The sequence below is a fragment of the Malus domestica genome, chromosome 04, assembly GCF_042453785.1.
Source record: "Malus domestica chromosome 04, GDT2T_hap1".
In the NCBI taxonomy this organism is placed as follows: Eukaryota; Viridiplantae; Streptophyta; class Magnoliopsida; order Rosales; family Rosaceae; genus Malus; species Malus domestica.
The window spans coordinates 27,361,666-27,385,111 of NC_091664.1; the positions used below are offsets into that span (position 1 = coordinate 27,361,666).

Genomic DNA, 23,446 nt, shown 5'->3' on the forward strand with positions numbered 1-23,446 from the left:
TACTAAATAGGTCCCAGCACATCAAGGAAGTTACTTGTCTCCTAAGAAACGGTGGTTTAGATAATTGTTTAATTGTTATTAGCGGTATTGTAAAAGAATGCACAAGCAAATTAAGCTTCGAAAGTATATAACTATCGAACAACGACCAACGATTTTTTAATAAGTAATGCTCTTTTCCCTTTAGAAACGAAGACGAACACGACTTAAATTAAGAGAGTATTGACAAACCATAAAATTAATATATTTTCTTTGAAAATTCATTCTTAGATTTAACTATATTATCCAAAATGAGATGGGTGTATTCAGCACCTAATTCAACTTTATATGGACATTATTAGGTAAAATATATTGTTCAATCGATGTAGACAATGCTGATATTGTATGCCAACACAAGGTTCACTGCTATAAATACGAATCCTAGACTACACTTGACCATATGCAATAAAAGCTAGGCTATACAACATTGCTTACCTATACAACAGACCTCTTGACTCTGATCGCACGCCTTATTTTGTTGGATCTTATTTTCTGACTTTGTTTCCACAATAGACAGACTTGCTAACTTTACTCCATCACCAGGAACATCAAACAACGTACTTGGATGGTTCCGCTTTGGAATTCTCTTTTGAGCAGAACGGTTTGTTCTTCTTAATTGTCTACTGTTTCAAAAGGAAACTCTCCATGTTTCAAAATCTCAAATACACCCTAATCATCCGAAAACATTGTTAATTTCGTATTGGATTATGTGGACAATTGTTAGAACAAAACCACCGCAAACTAAATTATCAAAGATGCAACCTAAATAAAAGAGTTGGGAATTTTATTAATAATCATAAAGGTCTAGTTCGTTCAGTTTTCATATGTTAAGCTCCCAGGCAGGCAATGAAGACCACAGCCAACTACAAATTGAGTTTTCATATATCACCCAAATAGATAGATCAACCCGCGAGCGGATTCAGCACTTGCCCAATGAACAACACCGTTCCAGTAATTTCTTCTCTGATGACGAACATGAATGGATGATCGGCCACAAAATCTATCTTGTCAGGAGGATTAAGCGAACTCCCCGCAAGAATGCCAGTAATAGCTGCCGCTTCAGTGCCTTCTTCATTAACTTCAATGCAGGATTTGTGAAGCATATTGAAAGCATCGCCGGAAGGAAGCCAGTTAACCATCTCTGTCAACTCACTAGTAAAAGGCAACACCAATCCTAAATCCTTGAGAGTTTTGGACGCTTCCAAGTCGGAAGAAAACTTAAACCTTGGGATTTTGAAGTCGCCCACTTCAACTTTACCGTACGGTTGATGTCGATTCAAGAAGTCAGATCCGGAACAAACTTTGTCCACCAAACCTGGCAGTCCGTCTTCGGCATCAGGCAGAATCAAGTACATGGAGAAACGTCGCCGAGGAGGTTTGCCTTCTTCTTCTCCACCTTGTCGGTAAGGAAGCTGTAAGATTTTGAAGCCGTCAAACGCCCTTACAAACTGCCACTTGTCGCTGGTCATGAAGTGTGCCCGAACTGAGCTCCCGTCGAGGAGGTTGAAGTCATGCTCTTTGGTATTCAACGCATCAAACTTCTCCTCCCAAACCCCTTTGAAGTACAATGCATTCGCAAACACGAGCCTTGTTGCACCGTTAATTGATGCGGGAGGAAGAAATTCTTTGATCAGGCCACCAGTCTTCCCTTGGGCCCAAGAATTCACTTTGATTCTCACCTCATCCGCTTTGTTCTGGAAATCGACTTTGTCCGCAACTGCCTTGTAAAACACGGCCACCGCCTCTTTGAAAGAAGGCTTGATAGAGAGAGACTCATCAACCCAAAGTCCATTGGCAAAGGACAGACGGGGACCGCCACTGGCAGATCCATCTGCCAAAACCAATAGAACTAGATCCGCAGCGAGGGCGTTGAGTTCGGCGGTGGAGTTGGACTTGAGAAAAGAGAGTAACTGGTCCCTCGCCGGACCCTTTGTCCCCGCCACGATCAGGCTCAAAACGATGTGGATGGACAGCGGAGAGAACACCATGTTTTTGTCCTTAGCTTCGGACAGAAGCAAAGGCTTTGTGATTCTCATAGCGGCAGCTGTTTGGCTGCGGACAAAAATTCTCAAATCTGACAAATCCCTATCCCTAGCTATCACTGGAAGTTGGACCGGAGGAGTGGTTAGGGTTTTGGCGATGATGTTGGGGTGAATAGGCGGCTTCTTGGACCAGAAAATAAAGCTGAAAAATAAAAACAGCGAGCAGGAAATTAGTTTGAGAGGAGACGCCATCAATCGATGACCCCGTCGGAGATTTGGGATACGAACAAACAAATACTTTGACACATTTGTATGAGTATAGATCAAATATAGCTAAAAATTAAGGTTTTTTTTATTAGCACCTCACATATTGTTGAATGCATCCCACAAAAAATTCAATATTAAATTACTTATTTATTCTACTATGCAATGACAATTTCGACCTTATTAAGTTTTTTTTTTTTAAAAAAAGAAATTTCCAAATACACCCCACATCATTTTTAACTTATTATTTATCTTATTCAATTATCAAAACTCTCCCACCCTCCATTGTTGAACAAAATTCTAACTAATGAAATTACAAACACATTGATTGAGAAAACCCTAACAAAATGTCTATGAATATGCCAATGCTATTGATCACTGTGACTGCAAGAAATTATTTTCTCTCCAACCATACATTTTATCACTTCCCGACATTTACTATGTTGAAAAACTTCAGAACTTATGCCTTTGAACCAGCTCTGTGAATTGAAATGCCAACAGCTTGAAACTTTCAATAATTCTTTTTTATTTTTTTATTTCTTTTGTTATAGAAAAGTTACATAAGAACTTGAGTTTGGATAATTCTTGAGTTTGGAAGTGACATAAGATTTTTCAATCTGCACAAAGATAAAAAAAAATTAAGATAAGCGTTAGCGTCCAAATCGGTCAATGATAATATGCTCTCAAGCTAGAAACGAAAAACAAGTCAATCACAGAAGTAATTAGCCTGGGAACATCAGGGTATCTAGATTCAATCCATCAAAATTAAAAATGAGTATTATAAAATTTGAAGAAATTGGGGTGTATATAGAAATATAATGTGTGTTTTGAGAATGTGGGGTGTAAGGGTATTATGGAGAGGTATGTGGGGTGTATAAAGATAATTTTTAATTGAAAAAGTAAATGTGTGGTGTATTAAGTATGTGAGGTTTATTCAACAATTTGTGGGGTGTTAATATAATAAGCCAAAATTAATCCTTAATTTTAAAAATATCACTTTTTATAAAAAATCTTTCAAATATATCCAAAATTTCACCTAAATAGACATAAATACTCTCAATTTTAACAATAAAATAAATTAAAGGTTTTTTAGCCAAAATGATTCATGACATTGACATAAATTCTTAATATGGTCCTTAACAATTAATGATAATCAATAGTAGTGTTTTGGAATTTGTCTATCGTGAATCATTTTAGTCTTTCTTTGAATTTGTCAATCATGATCATATTAGTTTTTTCTTAAAAAATCTGACATTGCTTTGTTAGTGTTATGATGTGGTGCCACGTGGGTCTCACGGATTAACTTTAAAAACTATTTTTATATTTAAAACTAAAAATGATATTAGTAAGAAAAAAAGTGTTGAAGGCATGATTGAAATTATGCTGCTCCCACTTGCGGTAACCGCAGTGGCACTCAATATTGGTGATGAGGGGGTCGAAGGGGATAAGGTTGTGATGGTGGAGTGTAGAAGTGAAGATGAAGTTGGACCGGAGCTTGAGACGACAGTAGCTAAAAAGTCTTTAATTTATTTAATTGTTAAATTTGAGGGTAATTGTGTCTATATAAATGAAATTTTGGATATATTTGAAAGTTTTTATAAAAAGTGACATTTTTGAAATTAAGAGTTAATTTTTTGCTATATTTGATAAATACTCTATTTTGTATTTAATCACTAGATTTTATAACATCTAATCGTCTTGATTAAGAGTAATGTTGAGACTTTAAAACTTATTTAAACCAAAAATGAAATGATTCATAAAAAAAACGTAGGCAACAAGTCAGCAAAAACACTACTGCAAATAACAAATTATGATAAATAACTTGAGTTTTATTTATTTATATGCTTACTGAACATGACATTATATTTATAGAATTTTTTTTTTTTTTTGTGTGCATCTCTCGCATAGCTTCTTCCTCATCATGATTCGTCCCCACCTCCTCATTGCCATGAAATTGGCGAGCCGAGGACGGAGAGGTTGCCAAAGTTCCTACGGTTAGTGCTACAAAGAAAATTGTTTTGAGGGGAGACATGTTGCTAGCTAGCTTTTGATCTCACTGAGTAATAGTTTGCACAATGCATGGGTTTTTATACTAACTCACACACTTCTAAAGTGTCAGCTTTTATCTCTCCCATTAAACTCTGATGTACCTCACAAATTACCAATAAGGCACCATATTTTCCGTGTAAGCAACAGTGTATGAGGTTTTGAGAAAAAAATGTAAAGGGAACATAATATTGCAAGTGTGAAATGAAGAAATTGGTGTTGATGTAATTTGAAAACGTTCGACTACCCAAACAATATTTGTCCGATTGACTATCTTTACATCATTCTAACCATTATAGCAGGTCACATCCCATTTGCATTATATTTAGGCACTTAGGCTAGCTTACTGTTTAATTTCATATACCAAAAGAGAGTCCCATTGAAATGAAGAGATCAAGCTGACAATTCGTGGTTTTGTTATTATTTTAGGAACTTAGGCTAGCTTACTCTCTTGGTCCAGAGTTGAATCATTACCTTAATTTCTTTTATCATTTGAATCAATGATCGGTTCATTTTAACATTCATCGTGTGATGTGGGCTGTGAATTAATATAGTGTGTGAACACAACGTTGATTGGGAATATATATGATGTGAACTATTTATTTATGCAATAATGTCAACATAAATTTGTTTTCTTGGGCATCAAGTTGCTATACATGTGTACAAAAATTTTGAAGGATCAATCACAAATGAGGAAAATAAACATATTCAATCTAAAGTAAAAACACGCTAATTTTGAACTAGTTTTGGTATAATGCATAATCAGAAATGTAGATGAAGGAGGACCAAATCGTGATCAAAGCGGATCTCAAATTAGATAATGAAAATTTTGAAAGGTACACGCACCCAGTAGACAAATTTTGACCATTCAATAAAGCTTTGGGCATTTAATTCTGATGTTTTCCTCTACTTCAACCATTATGATCTATCGTATGCTTAATTTGTCTCTTGTATTTCTTTGGGTTTAATTTTTTCTTTTATTTCGGTAGTATGAATAAAGTTGTAGTGGTTATATGAAGTCTAACTACAAGATTGCCATATTTATTTCAATAGTTACGTGGTTTTTTTTTGGGGGGGGGGGTGGGGGCGGAAGAGGTAATGATGGTCGGGGAGCGTCGAATCCGAATGAGGATGGACACAAGAGTATTGATTTTCACTATATGTGATACTAGCCCTCCTCACAACATTGCCAAATTTAAGAACATTGATCGATCAGTCCATGAGGCCAAATGAGGGCCTATTTCACGCTCCCCGACCATCATTACCTCTTCCCCCCCCCAACCCCCACAACCAAAAAAAAAACCACGTAACTATTGAAATAAATATGGCAATCTTGTAGTTAGACTTCATATAACCACTACAACTTTATTAATACTACCGAAATAAAAGAAAAAATTAAACCCGAAGAAATACAAGAGACAAATTAAGCATATGATAGATCAAAATGGTTGAAGTAGAGGAAAACATCAGAATTAATTGCCCAAAGCTTTATTGAATGGTCAAAATTCGTCTACTGGGTGCGTGTACCTTTCAAAATTTTCATTATCTAATTTGAGATCCGCTTTGATCACAATTCGGTCCTCCTTCATGTACATTTCTGATTATGCATTATACCAAAACTAGTTCAAAATTAGTGTGTTTTTACTTTAGATTGAATCTGTTTATTTTCCTCATTTGTGATTGATCCTTCAAAATTTTTGTACACATGTATAGCAACTTGATGCCCAAGAAAACAAATTTATGTTGACATTATTGCATAAATAAATAGCTCACATCATATATATTCCCAATCAACATTGTGTTTGTTTGTACCATACTTGACCAATCCCGAAACTACTGAGCACTGGTCAACGTTATACCGTCAAGGACCCAGAAGAGTTTCCTTCCAACCAGGAGGCCAATCACAGCACGACACGTGTCGACATTAGAAGCCAATCATAGCGCAACACGTGTCAACATCAGAAGCCAATCACAACACGACACGTGTCAATGTCAGAATGAAACTAGAAACTCTCTTCTATAAATAGAGATCATTCTCTCACAATATTTCCTAATGTCATTTGTACTAAATCATTCACTTGTACTCACTAAATGAGAGCTTGAACATATGTACTTGTGTAAACCCTTCACAATTAATGAGAACTCCTCTACTCTATTGACGTAGCCAATCTGGGTGAACCACGTACATCTTGTGTTTGCTTCCCTGTCTCTATCCATTTACATACTTATCCACACTAATGACCGAAGCAATCTAGCGAAGGTCACAAACTTGACACTTTCTGTTGTACAAAGTCCTCACTAATTTTGTGCATCAACATTTGGCGCCGTCTGTGGGAACGACACTTACTGGTTTCCACCATTTGTACTCTCTTTTGACCAGGCATCCCTCTCCAACATGGGGAGTGAAGGAAGCCACAACACACAGAATGATACCCCTCTTGCACCTAGTGCGAAGTAACGAAAGAAGGAAGGAAAGAGGGTTGCTCTTCAAGCTAAAGTCGATGAGCTAGAAGCTCAGAACAACAAGATAACAATGAAGAATGAGGTCATCCATGAGCAGTATGAGAAGTTTTTTTAGGCGCTCCACGAAACTAGGCGTACTCAAACACGCGAGCTCATTGCCCCTGTGGACATCAACCATTATCTAGATGCCCCTTCCGACACGGAGGGTCACCTCCATTCGACATGGGTATCCCTGATGAGGAACGAGCTAATCATCAAAACATTGATCAACATGAGACTTCTCTCAACCCAGATGCTTCGACCCGAAGTAGGAGAAGTAGAGGAAAACACCTCCTTGCAGAAGGGTTGAAAGGATCGAAAGTCGTTTATTGTGACTGCCGAGGCTTCCTAAAGCAACGTCGAGAGAATCCCCTCCACATATGCTCGAAGATCAATGGCCCAAGGGTTTCTGAAAGACTCGGTCTCATCCCACTAGGGGTGGGTTCGGTACGGTTACCGTACCAAACCCCTTGTACCAATTACCATACCAAACTTTCGGTTTGGTAAAATCTATTACCATTACCGTACCAAACTTTCGGTATACCGAAGTTCGGTATTGCCAAAAGTTCGGTTGGCATGGTATGGCAATGGTAATTGCCATTTTGTTTTGGGACAAAATCTGTTTTTGTTTTTTTAACCCAATTCAAGGGAAAAACTTTTTTTTGTACCTTTATCTCATACATTATAGATTAAATTCATCTATTATTCATCATTCACAATTCACACACATAATAATTCAAAAGATGCATCAAGATTCATCATGAAAATTAAGCTTACAATCCAAATAGAAGTTACGAATCAAAACAAATAGAAGTTAACAATCCAAATAGAAATTAAAGTTTCAAACCAAATGAAAGTTGGAAGTAAACTTCAAAAAGGAGAATTCATTGATCAGTTTTTCAAGCTTAAGAGTCGAAGCTTTTGGAGGAGACATTGAACTTGTAGAAGATTGAGTTTGTGTCAAGCCTACATTACAAACAAAGAAAACATATTAATTAGTAGCAAGAAGAATTAAAGTTGAAAACCATTTAATAACAAATTTACTAAAAAAATTAAAGCATATCTTTCTTGTTTTCTCTTCTTCCATTTCCTTGTAAAATTGAAGCATATCTTCCGTTGGTTCCTTGTAGAAGTTTACTTCATCTGCCCTAAGCCAACCACTAGTACGCATTAGTGCCTCCATTATTTTAGGATAAAATGATACCCTAAAGGGTCCACAACCCTCCTCCATAGGCTAAATGCATTTTCACTAGCAAAAGTAGAAGTGGCGGTTACAAAGATATTTTGGATATTTGTGAAAGAATTAGGAACTCTTTTGTGTTTGATTTCCACAATTTCAAGAGATCAAAGTCACCAACAACAATGTTAATATAAGTAGGGTTTTATTTTCAAATTATTGGAATATTATAAATATGTGTTATATAATTATCTATTATATAATTTATAAATTATATATTATATTGTATTTTCGGTATGGTATGGTAATACCGTGGTAATGGTATCCATTACCAATACCGTACCATGAAATTTCGGTACGGTACAATACCGTACCATTACCGATTGGTACAAAAAATTTGGCACAAAATCGGTATGGCACGGTTGGCAATTCGGTTGGCACGGTAATTTGGCAAAAAAATTCACCCCTACATCCCACGATCCAGGCCAGCTACCAATCTAGGGAAGGAACGACAGGTCCTAGAGGAACATGAAGGTACAGGGGACTCTAAGGTATTCCGACAGACTCGCCCTAGAAGTCAATACGAAGAGTCCAAGGAAAAACCACATGCCTTTACTCAAACTTTCCTACTTCTAAGAGGCGATGGAGACTTACGAAAGAAAATTGCAGTGGTACATGACTCCACTCAGGACCCCTTTGTCCTACAACTCATTAAGAAAGTAAACAAGTTGAAGACCGAACGTCAGGCTGAGATACCTGACTGGAACCAACCCAGGCCTGGCCCTCTCACGAGGAGAATCCTTGACACCCCATTCAAGCAAAGACAAAACAAAAGCTTGGTTTATAACTCTATACTGGAAGGGATGACCCAATTGAACACCTTAACCTATTTGAGTCCACCATGGCATATCGGATGCACACCGACGAAGAACGATGTCTTCTCTTCCCCTCCACCCTCTCTGGCGGAGCTCTTAACTGGTATTGTCGTCTTCCACCTGAGACAGTAGACTCATTTGAAGAATTGAGGAAACTGTTTGTCTCTCAACACATCTTCCAGACCGATTGCTTGCATTCTGCAGATGACTTGTACACTATTCGCCAAAAGTCAGACGAGTCACTACGAGAGTATGCCGGTCGCTTCAGCCATGAGTATTCTCGCTGCGCTGAGGCAGATGACAAGACCGCCCTCAAGGCCTTCATGGCAAGCCTACGTGATTGTTTCTTCAAGTACATGATCAATGCCAACACTTGGAAGACCTACTCTGAGGTGATGGCATAGGTTTACAACCACTCTTCCGTCGAAGCAATGACATACCAAGGGAACCCCCATATGGTTAACCCCTATCAACAAGTGGCAAGAGGAAGTCAAGTTCTACCAAGTGAGGAGATCTTGGCCATTCAGACACCTATTGCATCATCTCCTGCCTCATTTAGCTACTCACTAAGTCACCAAACGTATATGTCTCTTGGTAAGAGGAAGGATTTTTACTCTCAGCAAGCGCATTACAACAAGAGTGATAAAAGTTAATATCAAGACAACTGGGGGTGAACATACCGTCCACTATTATGACTATGGGGCCAAGCCTCACTCTTTCAAAGTGGAGGACTAGGTACTGAAGGAAATGCTATTATAAGAAGGCATACGCATTACAAATGTTTTGACTCTCAACCGCTTGAGATATTTTGTCACACAAGCCATTCAGCAAACATTTAAAGAAAAGGGAATTCAGACAACTTCTTCTGAGTCTTTTGCGTTCCTAGCACTGGAACACTTGGTCTACGCTGACCTACCCTTATACTCCAACTCAGAGCTTCAACATGCGTACTTTGACACAAAGTATATGATACTAAGTGTTACAACCAACATGGTTCACATATCAAAAGCATGGATCCCTTCATGCATAGCAAAACATTCATAAACATCACTCATATCAATCAACATAAACATCATACATTCCAACACATTTATACATAAACATCATACATTCCAAATTTCATGGAGCTTCAAGAAACAACGTGGCGTTTCTCACTCAAGCACTGACGCTGAGTATCATCAACTCGCTTATATCGCTGCTACTTGGTCCTGGTTTCGCAATTTATTTCATGATCTTCAGATTTTTCTTACACCCCCTCAGTTATGGTGTGATAATATAAGTGTTCTTGCCGTTGCTTCGAACCTTGTATACCAAGCACGAATGCGACATGTTGAGGTTGATTATCATTATGTTCGTGAGAAGGTTACTCGGAAGGAAATAATTGTGGGTTATGTTGCGTCTTCGGATCAGGTTGCATATTTTCTGACCAAAGGCTTGTCTTCCACTCGGTTTAAGTTTCTTCTTTTCAAGCTTCCCATTCTTGGGCGACCGCTCAGCTTGCGGGGGCGTGATAAACCATAAGTTGGTTGTTTGCTATGACTCTTCCACTACAGATGTTGCTGCTAAGAGTTGGGAATATACTCTTGTATTATCTCCTATATTTTGGGATTTATATAGATTAGTTGGTTGTAATCAGTTTGACTTGTAACTCTCTGATGTAATTCATTCCTATAAATACAAACACACAACCTCTCCCAGATTTAACTGAGTTAAGCATCATCAGTTTTTTTGTCCTTTATACTCTTATGCGTGCTTAACTCTCTTTCAATATTCACTTGCGTAATTCAAATATAATATAATTATTATTTTATATTTTGTTAAAAAAACAAACGGATAAATAAATACAAGCCGAGTAGATGGACTGTATTATTTAGGAAAGTGCTCCTATTTTCATCCATCACACATTTTTGTTAATATTTTTTTTATTAGTATTATTCAATTTGTTTGTACTGACGATCGAAAATTGAGAATGACGTGTGAAAATAATGGGTCGGATTACCGCTTTGGATTTGACCCACAATATAAAACCCGTGGACTAAACAGAACCAAGGTACCGTTTGATATGTAGAACGGGACGGAACAGAGTGGGACGAGACGTTCCATCCCACGTTTGATGCGCCTAAAACGGGTGGAACGCGCTGTTCCACATGACAAATTTTGGGTGAATTTTCGTTCCACCTCACCCTCTAAAATGACTCATTCCACATTCGTAGAATACAAAATTATAACATCTCCGTCTCCTTCTTTTTCCTCATTATTTTCATCCGATGACATATTTACTACATCTTCATTCCGTCCAATCTTGTCATGTCCCGTCTCATCCCTCCCGTCACCTTCCGTCTTCGTACCAAACGATACGCAACAGAACAAAAGAAAGTCAGTGTTCGAGAACTTCAAATTCCAAATTTCAATTCAATTCAAATCCCCAGAAGGCCAAAAGCTTAAAACCCCAAATTTCAAAACCCTAATTGTGACCCCCCCCCCCTCTCTGCAAAAAATGGGGAAGAGCCAACCGCCGCCGCAGCAGCAGCCACCGGCTTCAGTGAAAGACACAGTTTACAAGCTCCAACTCGCTCTCCTCGACGGCGTCAAAACCCTAGACCACCTATACTTAGCCGGCTCAATCATCTCCCGCTCCGACTACAACGACGTTGTCACGGAGCGCACCATAGCCGACCACTGCGGCTACCCTCTCTGCCCCAATGCCTTGCCTCCGGAATCCTCCCGCCCCCGCAAGGGCCACTATCGCATTTCGCTCAAGGAGCACAAGGTCTACGACCTCCATGAGACCTACATGTACTGCTCCTCGAGCTGTCTTATCGAAAGCAAGGCTTTTGCTCAGAGTTTGAGCGAGGAGAGGTGCGATGTCTTGGATTATGGCAAGGTTGAGAGGGTCTTGAGGACTTTTGGGGATGTGGATTTTGAAAAAGGGGAAGTGGGGTTGGGGGACATTGGGGATTTGGGGATTTCGAAGTTGAAGATCAAAGAAAAGAGCGAAGCGGACAGTGGGGATTTGGGGATTTCAAAGTTGAAGATTGAAGAAAAGAGTGAAGTGCAGTTAGGGGATGTCGGCGTGGTTGGTCCCTCTAATGCTATTGAGGGTTATGTTCCACACAATCAGCGAATATCCAAGCCATTGGGTTCGAAAAAGAACAAAAAAGGTATCTGCTTTTTTGTTTTGTTTGTGAATCTGTTATTGCTACAACTGTATTATATTTAAGATGAAGAGCCTATCTCATGCTTGCTCAGGTTTCTAGGATTGTTTTGTTTTGTTTTTTGTTTTTTTGGCTGTTATTGTGTTCTGTTAGTTTTCGCTAAAGTGAGTAAGTATTGTATATTGTAGGGTCCAAAGGTAAAGAAGCGAAAATGAGTGGCGGGAAAGATATGATCTTTAATGAGATGGATTTCATGAGTTGTATAATCGCTAGTGATGAATACAGTGTGTCCAAAATCCCACCAAGTTCTGGAGAGAATGGTTGTGAAACTAAGGTTAAAGAACCAGAAGGAAAAGTTTCTCATATTAAAAATGATTATGAAAAGAAATCCAGGAAATCAAGAGGGGAAAAAAGTACGATTTCCAAGGAAGATGATGTTGGTGTTCAAGAGGCCCCTTCAACATCAGAGACTTCTCAAACTGTTTTGAATAGAATTATTAAAGAAGCAAGAGAGGAATTCCATGGTGATAAAGCTGAGAAATCAAATGAGCAAATGTTGAGATCCTCTCTTAAACCTTCAGGGGCAAAAAAACTTAATCGCTCTGTTACTTGGGCTGACGAGAAGGTGGAACATAGAATGAATGGTTATGATACATTTGGCAGTATCTACAAACCTTTGTTTAAACCTTCAGCAGAAAATGGAGTCGGTTGCTCTGTTACCTGGTCTGATGAGAAGATTGATAGCACTAAGAGTAAAAATGTTTCTGAGGTTAGAGAAGTGCAAGGTGCAAAAGAGGGTTCTGGTGTATTAGGGAATTTGGAATTGCAAGATAATGAACGTTTGGAATCCGCAGAATTCTGTGCCATGGCATTGAGGCAGGCAGCAGAAGCTGTTGCATCTGGAGAATCTGATGTCAATGGTGCTGGTATGTCATTATTTGGTTTAAATGTAGTTAGTAGGTAGGATATTACATGGTGTTGGAACTTGGTTGTTTGATATGTAATGGTGTTTCTTACCATGAGTCCTTTTCAAATATCAGTTTCAAGTGCTGGAATTATTTTATTGCCACGTCCAGATAGTGTGGATGAAGAAGAGCCTAATGAGGATGTTGACATGCTTGAACCAGAACAAGCTCCTCTGCAACCAAGAAATCCTGGAATTCCAAATTTTGATTTGTTTGACTCTGAGGATACTTGGTTTGATGATCCGCCAGAGGGTTTCAGCTTAACTGTAAGAGTGTAAATCTAAGGTCATTGCATATTATTTTTGTTTGTAAGTTCTATGCTGATGAAACCTTTCATGTGTTTCAGTTATCACCATTTTTAACAATGTGGAACTCACTCTTTACATGGATAACATCATCTACGCTAGCATATATATATGGGAGGGATGAAAGATTTCATGAAGAATTTCTCTCTATTAATGGGAAAGAGTATCCCCATAAGATTGTCTTGGCTGGTGGTCACTCTTCTGAAATCAAGAAAACCCTAGCTGAATCTCTTGCTCGGACTCTACCAGGAGTTGTTTCCCAACTCAGGCTTCCAACACCAGTATCTAGTTTGGAGCAAGAAATGGTATTGTTTTTAATCTTTTGCGTATTTTGTTTGAATTTTGATGAAATTAGATGAATGGATTTGCTTTAGTGTACGTTATTGTCAAATATAATTTGTCATGCTTAACCATTTGTTTATAATTCTAGTTACCTCCTTATAATCCACAATAGAAAACTTTATATGTGTTGGTTAAGTATGTGTTATAGCCCATAACAAAACCAAGACTTGAAGCCTTTTGGCTGCGTAGGACTTTGCATTTTCCACTTGGCGCCATTGTCAGGCATTTAAACTTAAAGCTTACTGCTTTATAAACATTTCATATTGAACGCAAGTTTTATAGGAATACATGCAATTTTCCTCGTTGTTCTAATTTTAGGTGAAGCACTTGCATTTGTGTTTATGTGTCATTAACCATGTAGAGGATTCATTTTTTGAGGATACATAACTCCTTTGCATCCATGGGTTTTGACCATTATCCAAGTGAATTCAGTGGAGTTTACAACCCAATTATATGTGTGATTAACGAGGACTGGGAAAGATATCTTTTCACCTTTTTAGTTCCTAGGAGCTACTTCCCACATGTTGATTTTACATGTACCATTATTTACTTGTATTTGTTTTTGAATTTCTGTTCTATTTAGTTCTGCAAGCTGACAGTTTGCAAATGTTTTGTTATATTGGCATGACTTTTTGTCCGTGTGCTTTAATCAGTATAAAAGACCCTGCGGTGCAACCAAATACTGTGTTAATTTTGTCAATGTGACGTGATTATCATAACTTATTTTAATTTTGTATAAATAGATTCATTCCTTATTGTTTGGCAACATGTGACCTAGACGTTTCTGTTCAGAGCCGCATGTTGGAGACGATGACTTTTGTTGATGCACTACCAGCATTCAGAATGAAACAATGGAAGGTGGTTGTTCTTCTTTTCCTTGAGGGACTCTCTGTTTGCAGGATCCCTGCACTCGGTCCTTGCATGCCGGACAGAAGGATGCTGTTTCACAAGGTAAGGCCTCATAAATATATACATATTTATATATATATATATATATATATATATATATATATATTCTGTGTGTACTCGAGTTAAAACATAACGTTAATCTGTACATTTGGTTTTGGTTTTGGTTTTGGCCAAATAGGTGCTGGATGGTTCGGAGATAACTGCAGAACACTACGAGCTTATGAAGGATCATATAATACCCCTGGGCCGAGTACCCGAATTCTCAGCTCAGAGTGGTGCTTAATGGCAAGAAGGTTGACTTCAAATTGTCTCAGCCTACACATCATATATGGTAACCGTCATTTTCATCTAAATATTTTGTGGTCTCAATTTCTGGAATCCACTCGTATCCTCGGTAGTTGTATATTGATCGTAGACCTGAAAGCTGTTGGCCGCAAAAGTAGCAGTTGGAAGCACTTTGTTTATGAAAGTGATTGGAGAAAAGCCATCCACCGATGACTCTTGCAGCGCTGGAAGAACGATGTTGAAAGTCTGAAGCTTCATTGTACATGTTTTCCAAATATATATCCGACGGAAAATGTTTCTGTGGCTGTCAAAGTTGAATTCCAGAATAGGATGGAGAGATGGCCTCTAGTGTTTAGGGTTTTCTTTGGTTCTAGTGATACTTTAACCTAAACTACATAAATGGAGATTCAAACTTGAGAGCAGTCGGGTAGAGCACATTGTTCTGGTCGAGTATTCTAATCTAGTCAAAACTACATGGACGGAAATTTAAACGTGGGTAGACACGGGGACCGTATCGTTTTAGCCAACTTGGTTATGTCTATGTCAGCTCTCTAAGACTAAGAGTTTTCAAACTTAAAAGTCTTATTTAAGCATCATTATTGAAGGATTAGGATAAGGATATGATATTATATTAATTAATAATTGTTAATCCATAATTTTGACTAATAGGCATCAAAGTGTGTCCTTGTTTTGGACACGTCGATGTTTTGAGAGTGGGTAAGTGTGACTGTGTGAAGTTGTTAAGAGTCAATTCGGAGGAGGATGATGGGTTTTGTTTGGCCTTTTCTTTTACCGGCAAAGTATATTCGCATGTTGGAGTTTATTTATTCTGGGCGCTCCTCCTTCACAACAAGGGCGCCCACCTCAAAAAGACATAAACACCCTCTTAGAATTTATTATAGGGAATTTTAACGAAAAATTTTCGGTATTGTTCATTTTAATAAAAATTTATATTTTTACATTAAAAAGTTAATTATGGTACTATTCATTTTATTCTTTAATTTGTCCTTATCGTTAAAATTTAAAGTTTACAAGTTTTTTTAATTAGTTTTTCTTTTATTATATCCAACGTTTTATTTATCTGATTAAACAATAGGAGTATTATCTGGGATTTGGACCTATTATGTTGTATTTCGGCCAAGGTCCACATTAAAGAAACAAAAGGGTATATTCCAATTATACTTAATGTTTAACCATTACGGAGTGGTTTAATAGTTGTGGACGAATTTTATGTATGTATTTCTTATGACATGTCTTGGGTGATTCCTGGCATTGATGAGTTATACGATGGTGGCCAAGAAGTGGTTGAAATATCTTTGTGAGTTATCTCGACTTTGACAATGTGTTGTGGCAAAGCCACTGGTTGGTTCTTTTTTAGAAAAAATGTACATTAATTTTTTCCTTATAAACGAAAAACGTTTACATATAATATCGTCCGCAAATCTTCAAACCATTCACATCAAACTTTACGTAGGTTGCATGGAAAATTACTAAACCAAAGGATTATAACGTTGTTCTAAATCAAATTGTCATTCAGTACTATGGTCTAGTGATATTTCTCTTTACTTGGAAGTGAGAGGTTTTAGGTTCGAATCTCATGGATGATGAATTTGATGCCAAATTAGATTGCCTATTGTATGACTTAGTCGAACTCTCATTCCCTCTAGTGTAAAAATATCAATGTACTCAAAAAAAAAAAATCATATATTGTCATATTTGTTTCAAGGATTTTAGGAAATGAGTATATGATTGTCAAAAAATATCAAATGAACGTTTTGAATCAATGTGCGCATCAGTTTTAAAGTAAAACATTTCTTTCAAGCTTAATTTAATACCCAACAATCATTTAGTACTATGGTCTAATTGTTTGTGTTTTTCTTTACTTGTAAGTTAGAAGTTTTAGGTTTGACTCTCGCCAAAAGCGAATTTAAACTATATTATTGCTAGCCCATTGTGAGGTTGAGCCTACACTCTCATCCTGAGTGTAGATAATATAATTTGTTAAAAAAAAAAAATTGATAACCCAACATGCTTCAATGATGTCTTACACGAATGCACAAATTTGGACTTAATATGAACTAATAATTATTATTATATATATTACAATATAGTGGTAATTTTTTTCTTATTTTCTTATAAATGCATATTCAACCATGTGAAGTGTTATGCAAAAAATTGCCAAAAATCCATATCTTTTGCAATTTTGAGGATACGTGATAACCAAATGTAAATTAACTATAAAATTATATTAGTTTAGATTTAAAGATGTAAAATATTTAAACTTAATATTAATCTCCAAACAATAGAATTTGCAATTGATGAAATTTAAATTGATAAGAATTTAAATTATGTCATGAAAAAAAACTTTGCGCATATGTGTTTAAACTAATATAATCTTGTAACTAATATGTACTTAAGCTTTCACATGTCCTCAAAATAAGAACTGTAGGAGCCAATTAAAAGCAAGCTAGTGAGGTAAAAAAACAACACAATTAAAAGCAAGTTTGAATGGAGCCACTTAGTATTACAGTCTAGTGATATTCCTATTTACTTAAAAATGAGATATCTTGAGCTTGATTCTCACTATATTTGAGCCACATTATTATTAACTTATTGTGAGGTAATCTTACTCCTGCACTTTCTTAGTACCGATAATATCGTTTGTTCGGAAGAACATAAAAGAACAAGTTTGAATGGTCAAAAGAAAAGGCCAGAGTGTTCTCATTTGTCATGGAATTCTCACTATTTATTTATTTTTAAAATATAAACTTAGTTTTCTGTTGGAATTTTAAAATAAACCTTATTAAAATTTGTAAAATTAATAACAAATTAAAAAAACAGAAAGAAAGAAAAAACTAGGAGCCAATTAAAATAAAGGGGGTCTCCTTTGACTGTCGTGTGTTCCCAGCGCATCACCACCACACAAAAAAAGCAAAAATAAACAAAACACACAAACACTCGAATCCAAAAGAGGAAAAGACCTAGATCCTCTCTCTCTCTCTCCCCCCTCCCCACCTCTCTCTGATCATGGATCTACGCCTCTGATTCCACCTCACGCCCTTCGTTTTCCAGATGATCATCCCTTGATCTTCGCCAGGTTTCTGCTTCGTCGGTACAATTTTCTTCCCCTGACTCTCTTCTCATATAAAGTTACCATTTTTTTTCTTTTTTTCTTTTTTTTTTGAATTTTTTGAATTTTTTTTTTCTGTGATATATGAGGTGGGTTTTGTTTTTTTCTTTCGTTTTGGGTGTTGAGATCGGCTAGTTTTGGCATCTGTGATTGGCCCATTTTTCATTTTTTTTGGTGGTGATGGGGGGTTGGTGAGGGAGGAATAATTGTTATGATTAAATATTCAGGTAGTTGTTTGATTTTTCTTGTGTGATTTTTGGGTTTTAATTGTTGGATCTCTGTGTTCATGTTGATTTGTATGTGGTTATATATAGAAGGTCAAAGAGTTGCCTTTACTAATTTGTGGGGTTCATTTATTGTTCTTTTTGTGTTGTGCAATTCATAAAGTTTGTGTGCTTTTGTTTACAAGTTTTGATTTTTTTACATATATATATTTGTATATGCTGGTAGGTACTGAGTTTGATTTTCAGCTTAAGCTCAGTTGATTGGCTACAAATTGCCTTTGCTTTATGAATCATAAAACTTTAAATAGATCTTTGCGTGGATTGTGGATGACGGCTGAAGAAAATGCTATTCAGATTGTCAATTTCGCATTTTCATTGTCAAAATTTTAATTATCGTTGCTTGATTGATTGATTGCAGTAGGTTGATGGTTGGTTTTACCAAGGCTAAACAATAAGAGAACAGGGAATGGCTTCAGTGGGTGTGGCGCCTACTTCAGGTAGGAGAGAACCCAGTGGTCATGCGGTTGGTGTGGATAAGTTGCCGGAGGAGATGAGTGACATGAAAATTAGGGATGACAAAGTACGTAAGCCATTGGTTTAAGTGCTTTCTTATCAGAGTATTTTCTCCTTTTATATTTTTGTTTTTCGTTTTTAGAATTATTGTATATTTGGTATTGAGTACTTATGGTCTGCTTCACTGGTGTAGGAAATGGAATCCACAGTCGCAGTCGTTGATGGTAACGGAACAGAGACAGGCCATATAATCGTGACAACTATTGGTGGTAGAAATGGCCAGCCAAAACAGGTATAATATTTCTCTTTTGGACATTAGTCTCTAGTTGATGTGGACCACTGATATGTTGTTTTCCTTTATTATTTCATTGCAAGTTTCCTCTAACAAAATGTTGTATATTTTGTCATAATAGACAATTAGTTACATGGCTGAGCGTGTTGTTGGACACGGATCATTTGGAGTTGTGTTCCAAGTAAGACTCTAGTCGTTTGCTTTACAATTCACTATGGAAAATGTATGGCCCTTCAAATCGGTAGCAAGTTTCAAGTTCTTGAATTCTGACTTCTGAGTTCTTATTTGTCCAGGCAAAGTGCTTAGAGACTGGTGAAACTGTGGCTATTAAGAAGGTTTTGCAAGATAAGAGGTACAAGAATCGTGAGCTACAGACCATGCGCCTTCTTGACCACCCAAATGTTGTCTCTTTGAAGCATTGCTTCTTTTCAACGACGGAAAAGGATGAACTCTATCTTAACTTGGTGCTTGAGTATGTTCCTGAAACGGTTCACCGTGTGATTAAACACTACAACAAGTTGAACCAACGGATGCCTCTTATATATGTTAAACTCTACACGTACCAGGTATGATGTCAACGAATGTGTACCTTTTTTACTTTTCTCTAAGTTGCATTTGCATAGTTTTAATATTGGAAAAGGAGCATTTCTTTCTTTCTTTCTTAGGAAGTAGACAATTTTACATAAATTGTGCAGTATGTTATATACCATATTTAAGAATTGAGCTGTTGGACTAAAATCTTACTCCATGAGCCCAAGGCTTAGGCTAAATTGAATCTCAGAATTGCGCATTAAGGCATAATGTTGTTCCTTTGCCCTGGAGGGTTTATGTTCTGAGTTGCTGATATTTGCCTCATTTCATCCATATTTGGCAGATCTTTAGGGCGTTATCCTACATTCACCGCTGCATTGGAGTGTGTCATCGGGACATTAAGCCTCAAAATCTTCTGGTATGTACTTTGATTCACGTATACCCATATGCCTATCAAAATCTTGTTAACCCTATTGTTGTGGGTGGAGGTGTTTAGGGAGTAAATAAACAGAAAAGGTATAAAATTTGGTTCTTATCTTGTTAACCCTATTGTTGTGGGTGGTGGTGTTTATGGAGTAAATAAACAGAAAAGGTATAAAATTTGGTTCTTATTTTGTGCAGGTGAACCCACATACCCACCAAGTAAAGTTGTGCGACTTTGGAAGTGCCAAAGTTTTGGTATGTTTTGTTGTTTTTGGTGTCCTTTCTCTTTCAATGATACTCATCGTGGCGTTTGCTTTTGTTGGATTGGCATGTATCCTTATACTGTGTTATTGTTGTGCAGGTAAAAGGAGAGCCAAATATATCTTATATCTGCTCTAGATATTATAGAGCACCGGAACTTATATTTGGAGCAACCGAGTATACTTCAGCTATTGATGTTTGGTCTGTTGGGTGTGTTCTTGCTGAGCTATTGCTCGGACAGGTACGTGCTTTGACTATTGTATTTTATGAAATATATGTTAAGTACCATTCTAATACACCAGAGTTTTCTTTTGTATCAGCCTCTCTTTCCTGGTGAGAGTGGAGTTGACCAGCTTGTTGAGATTATCAAGGTAATTCATCATTATTATCGTTTTGGCAGTAGTTAAATCTTATTTAATCTAAGGATATGGATTACTCTTTTTACTTGGTGTTTTCATGGAATCTTGAATGTTAGTCTTTTATCACGGTAGTGATATATGTGTTGCTTTTTCTCTTGGTAGGTTTTGGGCACTCCAACACGGGAGGAAATCAAATGCATGAACCCTAACTATACGGAGTTCAAATTTCCTCAAATCAAAGCTCACCCGTGGCACAAGGTAGTATAATGGAAGATATTATGTATGATATTATATTTCATTCACCAGATAGCATATATTATCTGTTATTTTCTTAGATATTCCACAAGCGTATGCCTCCAGAAGCAGTTGATCTGGTTTCAAGACTGCTGCAATACTCTCCTAACCTGCGGTGCACAGCTGTGAGTACTAAGTTTTTAATTTTTTTTTCATGTCCAAATAGTTAATTTTCGCGGATTTACCTTTCTTATTAAAAAAATTAACTCTGATAAATATGTGCTATTAAAAGAAAATTCAGTAAAATTCCCTCTATTTTCAATCATGGTTCTGGAAAATAAATAAATAAAATTTCAATCGTGTGTCCGTATGCAGCTGGATGCCTTGGTCCATTCCTTCTTTGATGATCTTCGCGACCCAAACACCCGCCTGCCGAATGGACGCTTCCTTCCGCCTTTATTCAACTTTAAATCACATGGTATGATATTGTTCTCAGACAATTTGTTTTCCTTCTCCCAGCCTTTTATCAAATTTCTAACTTTTTGATGTTGCGTGTGCTATCAATTAGAATTAAAGGGAGTGCCTGCGGAAACTTTGATGAAATTGGTTCCAGAACACGCGCGAAAGCAAGTTCCGTTCTTGGCATCCGATTAGTTTGTGAAATGTGAGTAACCCCCCATGCGTGGTCCCATATTGAAGCTATGTGTTCTCTTCTACCTGGCCTGCTATTTGTGTCCGTCTTATTTAATCTACCTCATTGTATGACTTTGTTTTGTAAAATTAGATGTGTTCTGTTCAATCTTGTCATGTCCGAACCTCAAAAGGGTATTTATGAGTACCGTACCTCTTCCCTGTATCGCCGAAGATTGTAGCTTCGCATAGAAGACGAACGCCAGCTTTTATCAAAATATGTATCTGTATCTGTATCTGTATTCCTAGTAGACAGACCAATGTACCAATGTACCAATGTACCAATGTTCTGTGATTTCGTATTTCCGCGTAATCGAGGTCTGTTTGTGAGATTTTATTGAAGGGCCAAGTTCCCTGTCGTTGTAGTAGGAAGTAGCAAATTTCCCCGTAGATTAGTGTAGAAGTGGACACGTTTGATTTCTAATTGACGGTTTATTTCATGCGTGACGGAGCTCAGATTTGGAAAACCAAAGCATTTTTTATGCCTCGAAACTAAGCCTTCCAATTTGTACTGGTTACCTTGATTTCATCAAACTGATGAATGTGTCGGCAAGAGATTTTCGTGAACTTGTTTTTATGTCCATCACTACCAATGTCTCATGTCATGTCATGTTGACAGGCCTGCGCGTGAAATAAAAGACAACAATTATCTCATTTTCAACTAGGCCTGACATTTTGGACCAAACCTGTTAACCCGATCCGACCCAATCGGTTAATATTTGTATTTGGATGGATGCTTAACGGGTCGGGTCGTTAACGGGTGAATCCGTTAACAACCCGTTAAATAACGGGTCATTTTGGGTCAACCCGTTAGGACCCGTTAACACGCATTAGCACCCGTTAATTGAGGATATTTTAGTAATTTTAGTAAAGTCTTAATAACAAAAAATAAATTTTATGCAAAAAAAATAATAATAATTGTTAACGGGTGAAACGGGTGACCCGTTAGCTTAACGGGTTGGGTTCGGGTGACCCGTTAACTTAACGGGTCGGGTTGAACCCGATCCAAATCCAATAAACCTGACCCGTTTACAGGTCTATTTTCAACACTCGTGCAAATCATTACCAAGTTTAAGTTTTCTTTTTGACAATTTGATATTTTAGTTTGAACTAAATATTGAACTTTGGCACAAGAGGGCAGTTACAACAAACTTCGGCATAACAGGACGGATAAACTGTTCTGATCTGCTGACTTAATCCACAACTGCGAAATGCCACCTAGTTAATTGAATTCTTCTTTTTAAGGGTTCACCACCTAAAACTCAGAAATACGAACAAAGCTTCCGTCTTGCATGGATGATTGCAGTGTTTTATTTTCCATTTGTGGGTTAAAACTAGTATGAGGAACTTCAATTTTTATTTATTCTGTTAGAATTCCTTTGTCCCACTGATGAAGTTATGAATCTGTGCAGTTGATGAGAGAGAGAGAAAGCTTGATTTGGATTGTAAGAAAAATGATTCTCATTACATTTACTGATTTCTTATTACACAAGGATATATACATCAATAATAATATCCTATTCAATGCTGAGTCAACAATACATAACCGACTATATCAAACTTAGCTTAATAGCTAAGCTAAGTACTAATCTAGTGCCTTATGTGCATTACAATCTGGTGGTCCTTCATTATCCTTAATACACCCCCTCAAGCAGAAGGAAGAACCTGAGAATCCACTAGTAGAACGTCTGTCCACAGGGCAACCTGCCCAATCAGCATCAGTCCATGCTGTAAGAATTTGCCGACCCTTGGTAAACCACAACCCGGAGTCAAGGGTACCCTTCAAGTACCTGAGAATCCGTTTAACAGCCTGCAAATGAATAGTCCGGGGAGTATGCATGTACTGACAGACCTGGTTGACTGCAAAAGCCAAATCCGGTCGTGTCCAAGTAAGATATTGAAGGGCACCAATGGTTGAGCGATAAGAAGTAGGATCTGTGAGAGGA

At 37.3% G+C, this 23,446-nt stretch overlaps 3 protein-coding genes across 11 annotated transcripts; 2 read left to right on the forward strand and 1 right to left on the reverse strand.

The window, feature by feature from the left end:
* Positions 1 to 799: 799 nt before the first annotated feature.
* Positions 800 to 2,303, reverse strand: LOC103433848 (serpin-ZX-like). Its single transcript, XM_070820777.1, has one exon. It carries the CDS (start codon positions 2,268 to 2,270, stop codon positions 939 to 941), a length of 1,332 nt encoding a protein of 443 aa, XP_070676878.1. The 5' UTR covers positions 2,271 to 2,303; the 3' UTR covers positions 800 to 938.
* An 8,885-nt stretch (positions 2,304 to 11,188) lies between these two features.
* Positions 11,189 to 15,540, forward strand: LOC103408601 (putative RNA polymerase II subunit B1 CTD phosphatase RPAP2 homolog). Of its 2 annotated transcripts, none has more exons than XM_029101390.2 (6): positions 11,189 to 12,043; positions 12,226 to 12,963; positions 13,078 to 13,268; positions 13,349 to 13,612; positions 14,442 to 14,600; positions 14,737 to 15,540. In XM_029101390.2, exons 1-6 carry the CDS (start codon positions 11,380 to 11,382, stop codon positions 14,839 to 14,841), a joined length of 2,121 nt encoding a protein of 706 aa, XP_028957223.2. In that variant the 5' UTR covers positions 11,189 to 11,379; the 3' UTR covers positions 14,842 to 15,540. The 2 variants fall into 2 exon arrangements, 1 of the variants encoding a protein (XP_028957223.2); XR_011579709.1 differs by having other exon boundaries at positions 11,284 to 12,043; positions 14,428 to 14,600; positions 14,737 to 15,509.
* Positions 15,541 to 17,701: 2,161 nt separating this feature from the next.
* LOC103427674 (shaggy-related protein kinase alpha) lies at positions 17,702 to 21,837 on the forward strand. Of its 8 annotated transcripts, none has more exons than XM_029101392.2 (13): positions 17,702 to 17,955; positions 18,616 to 18,777; positions 18,904 to 19,002; positions 19,124 to 19,183; positions 19,296 to 19,568; positions 19,877 to 19,951; positions 20,155 to 20,211; positions 20,318 to 20,458; positions 20,538 to 20,588; positions 20,739 to 20,834; positions 20,912 to 20,995; positions 21,186 to 21,288; positions 21,379 to 21,837. In XM_029101392.2, exons 2-13 carry the CDS (start codon positions 18,664 to 18,666, stop codon positions 21,462 to 21,464), a joined length of 1,239 nt encoding a protein of 412 aa, XP_028957225.2. In that variant the 5' UTR covers positions 17,702 to 17,955; positions 18,616 to 18,663; the 3' UTR covers positions 21,465 to 21,837. The 8 variants fall into 8 exon arrangements, with proteins under 8 accessions (XP_028957225.2, XP_028957226.2, XP_070676098.1 ...); XM_029101393.2 differs by having other exon boundaries at positions 17,744 to 17,955; positions 18,619 to 18,777; XM_070819997.1 differs by having other exon boundaries at positions 17,744 to 17,940.
* The last annotated feature ends 1,609 nt before the right edge of the window (positions 21,838 to 23,446 follow it).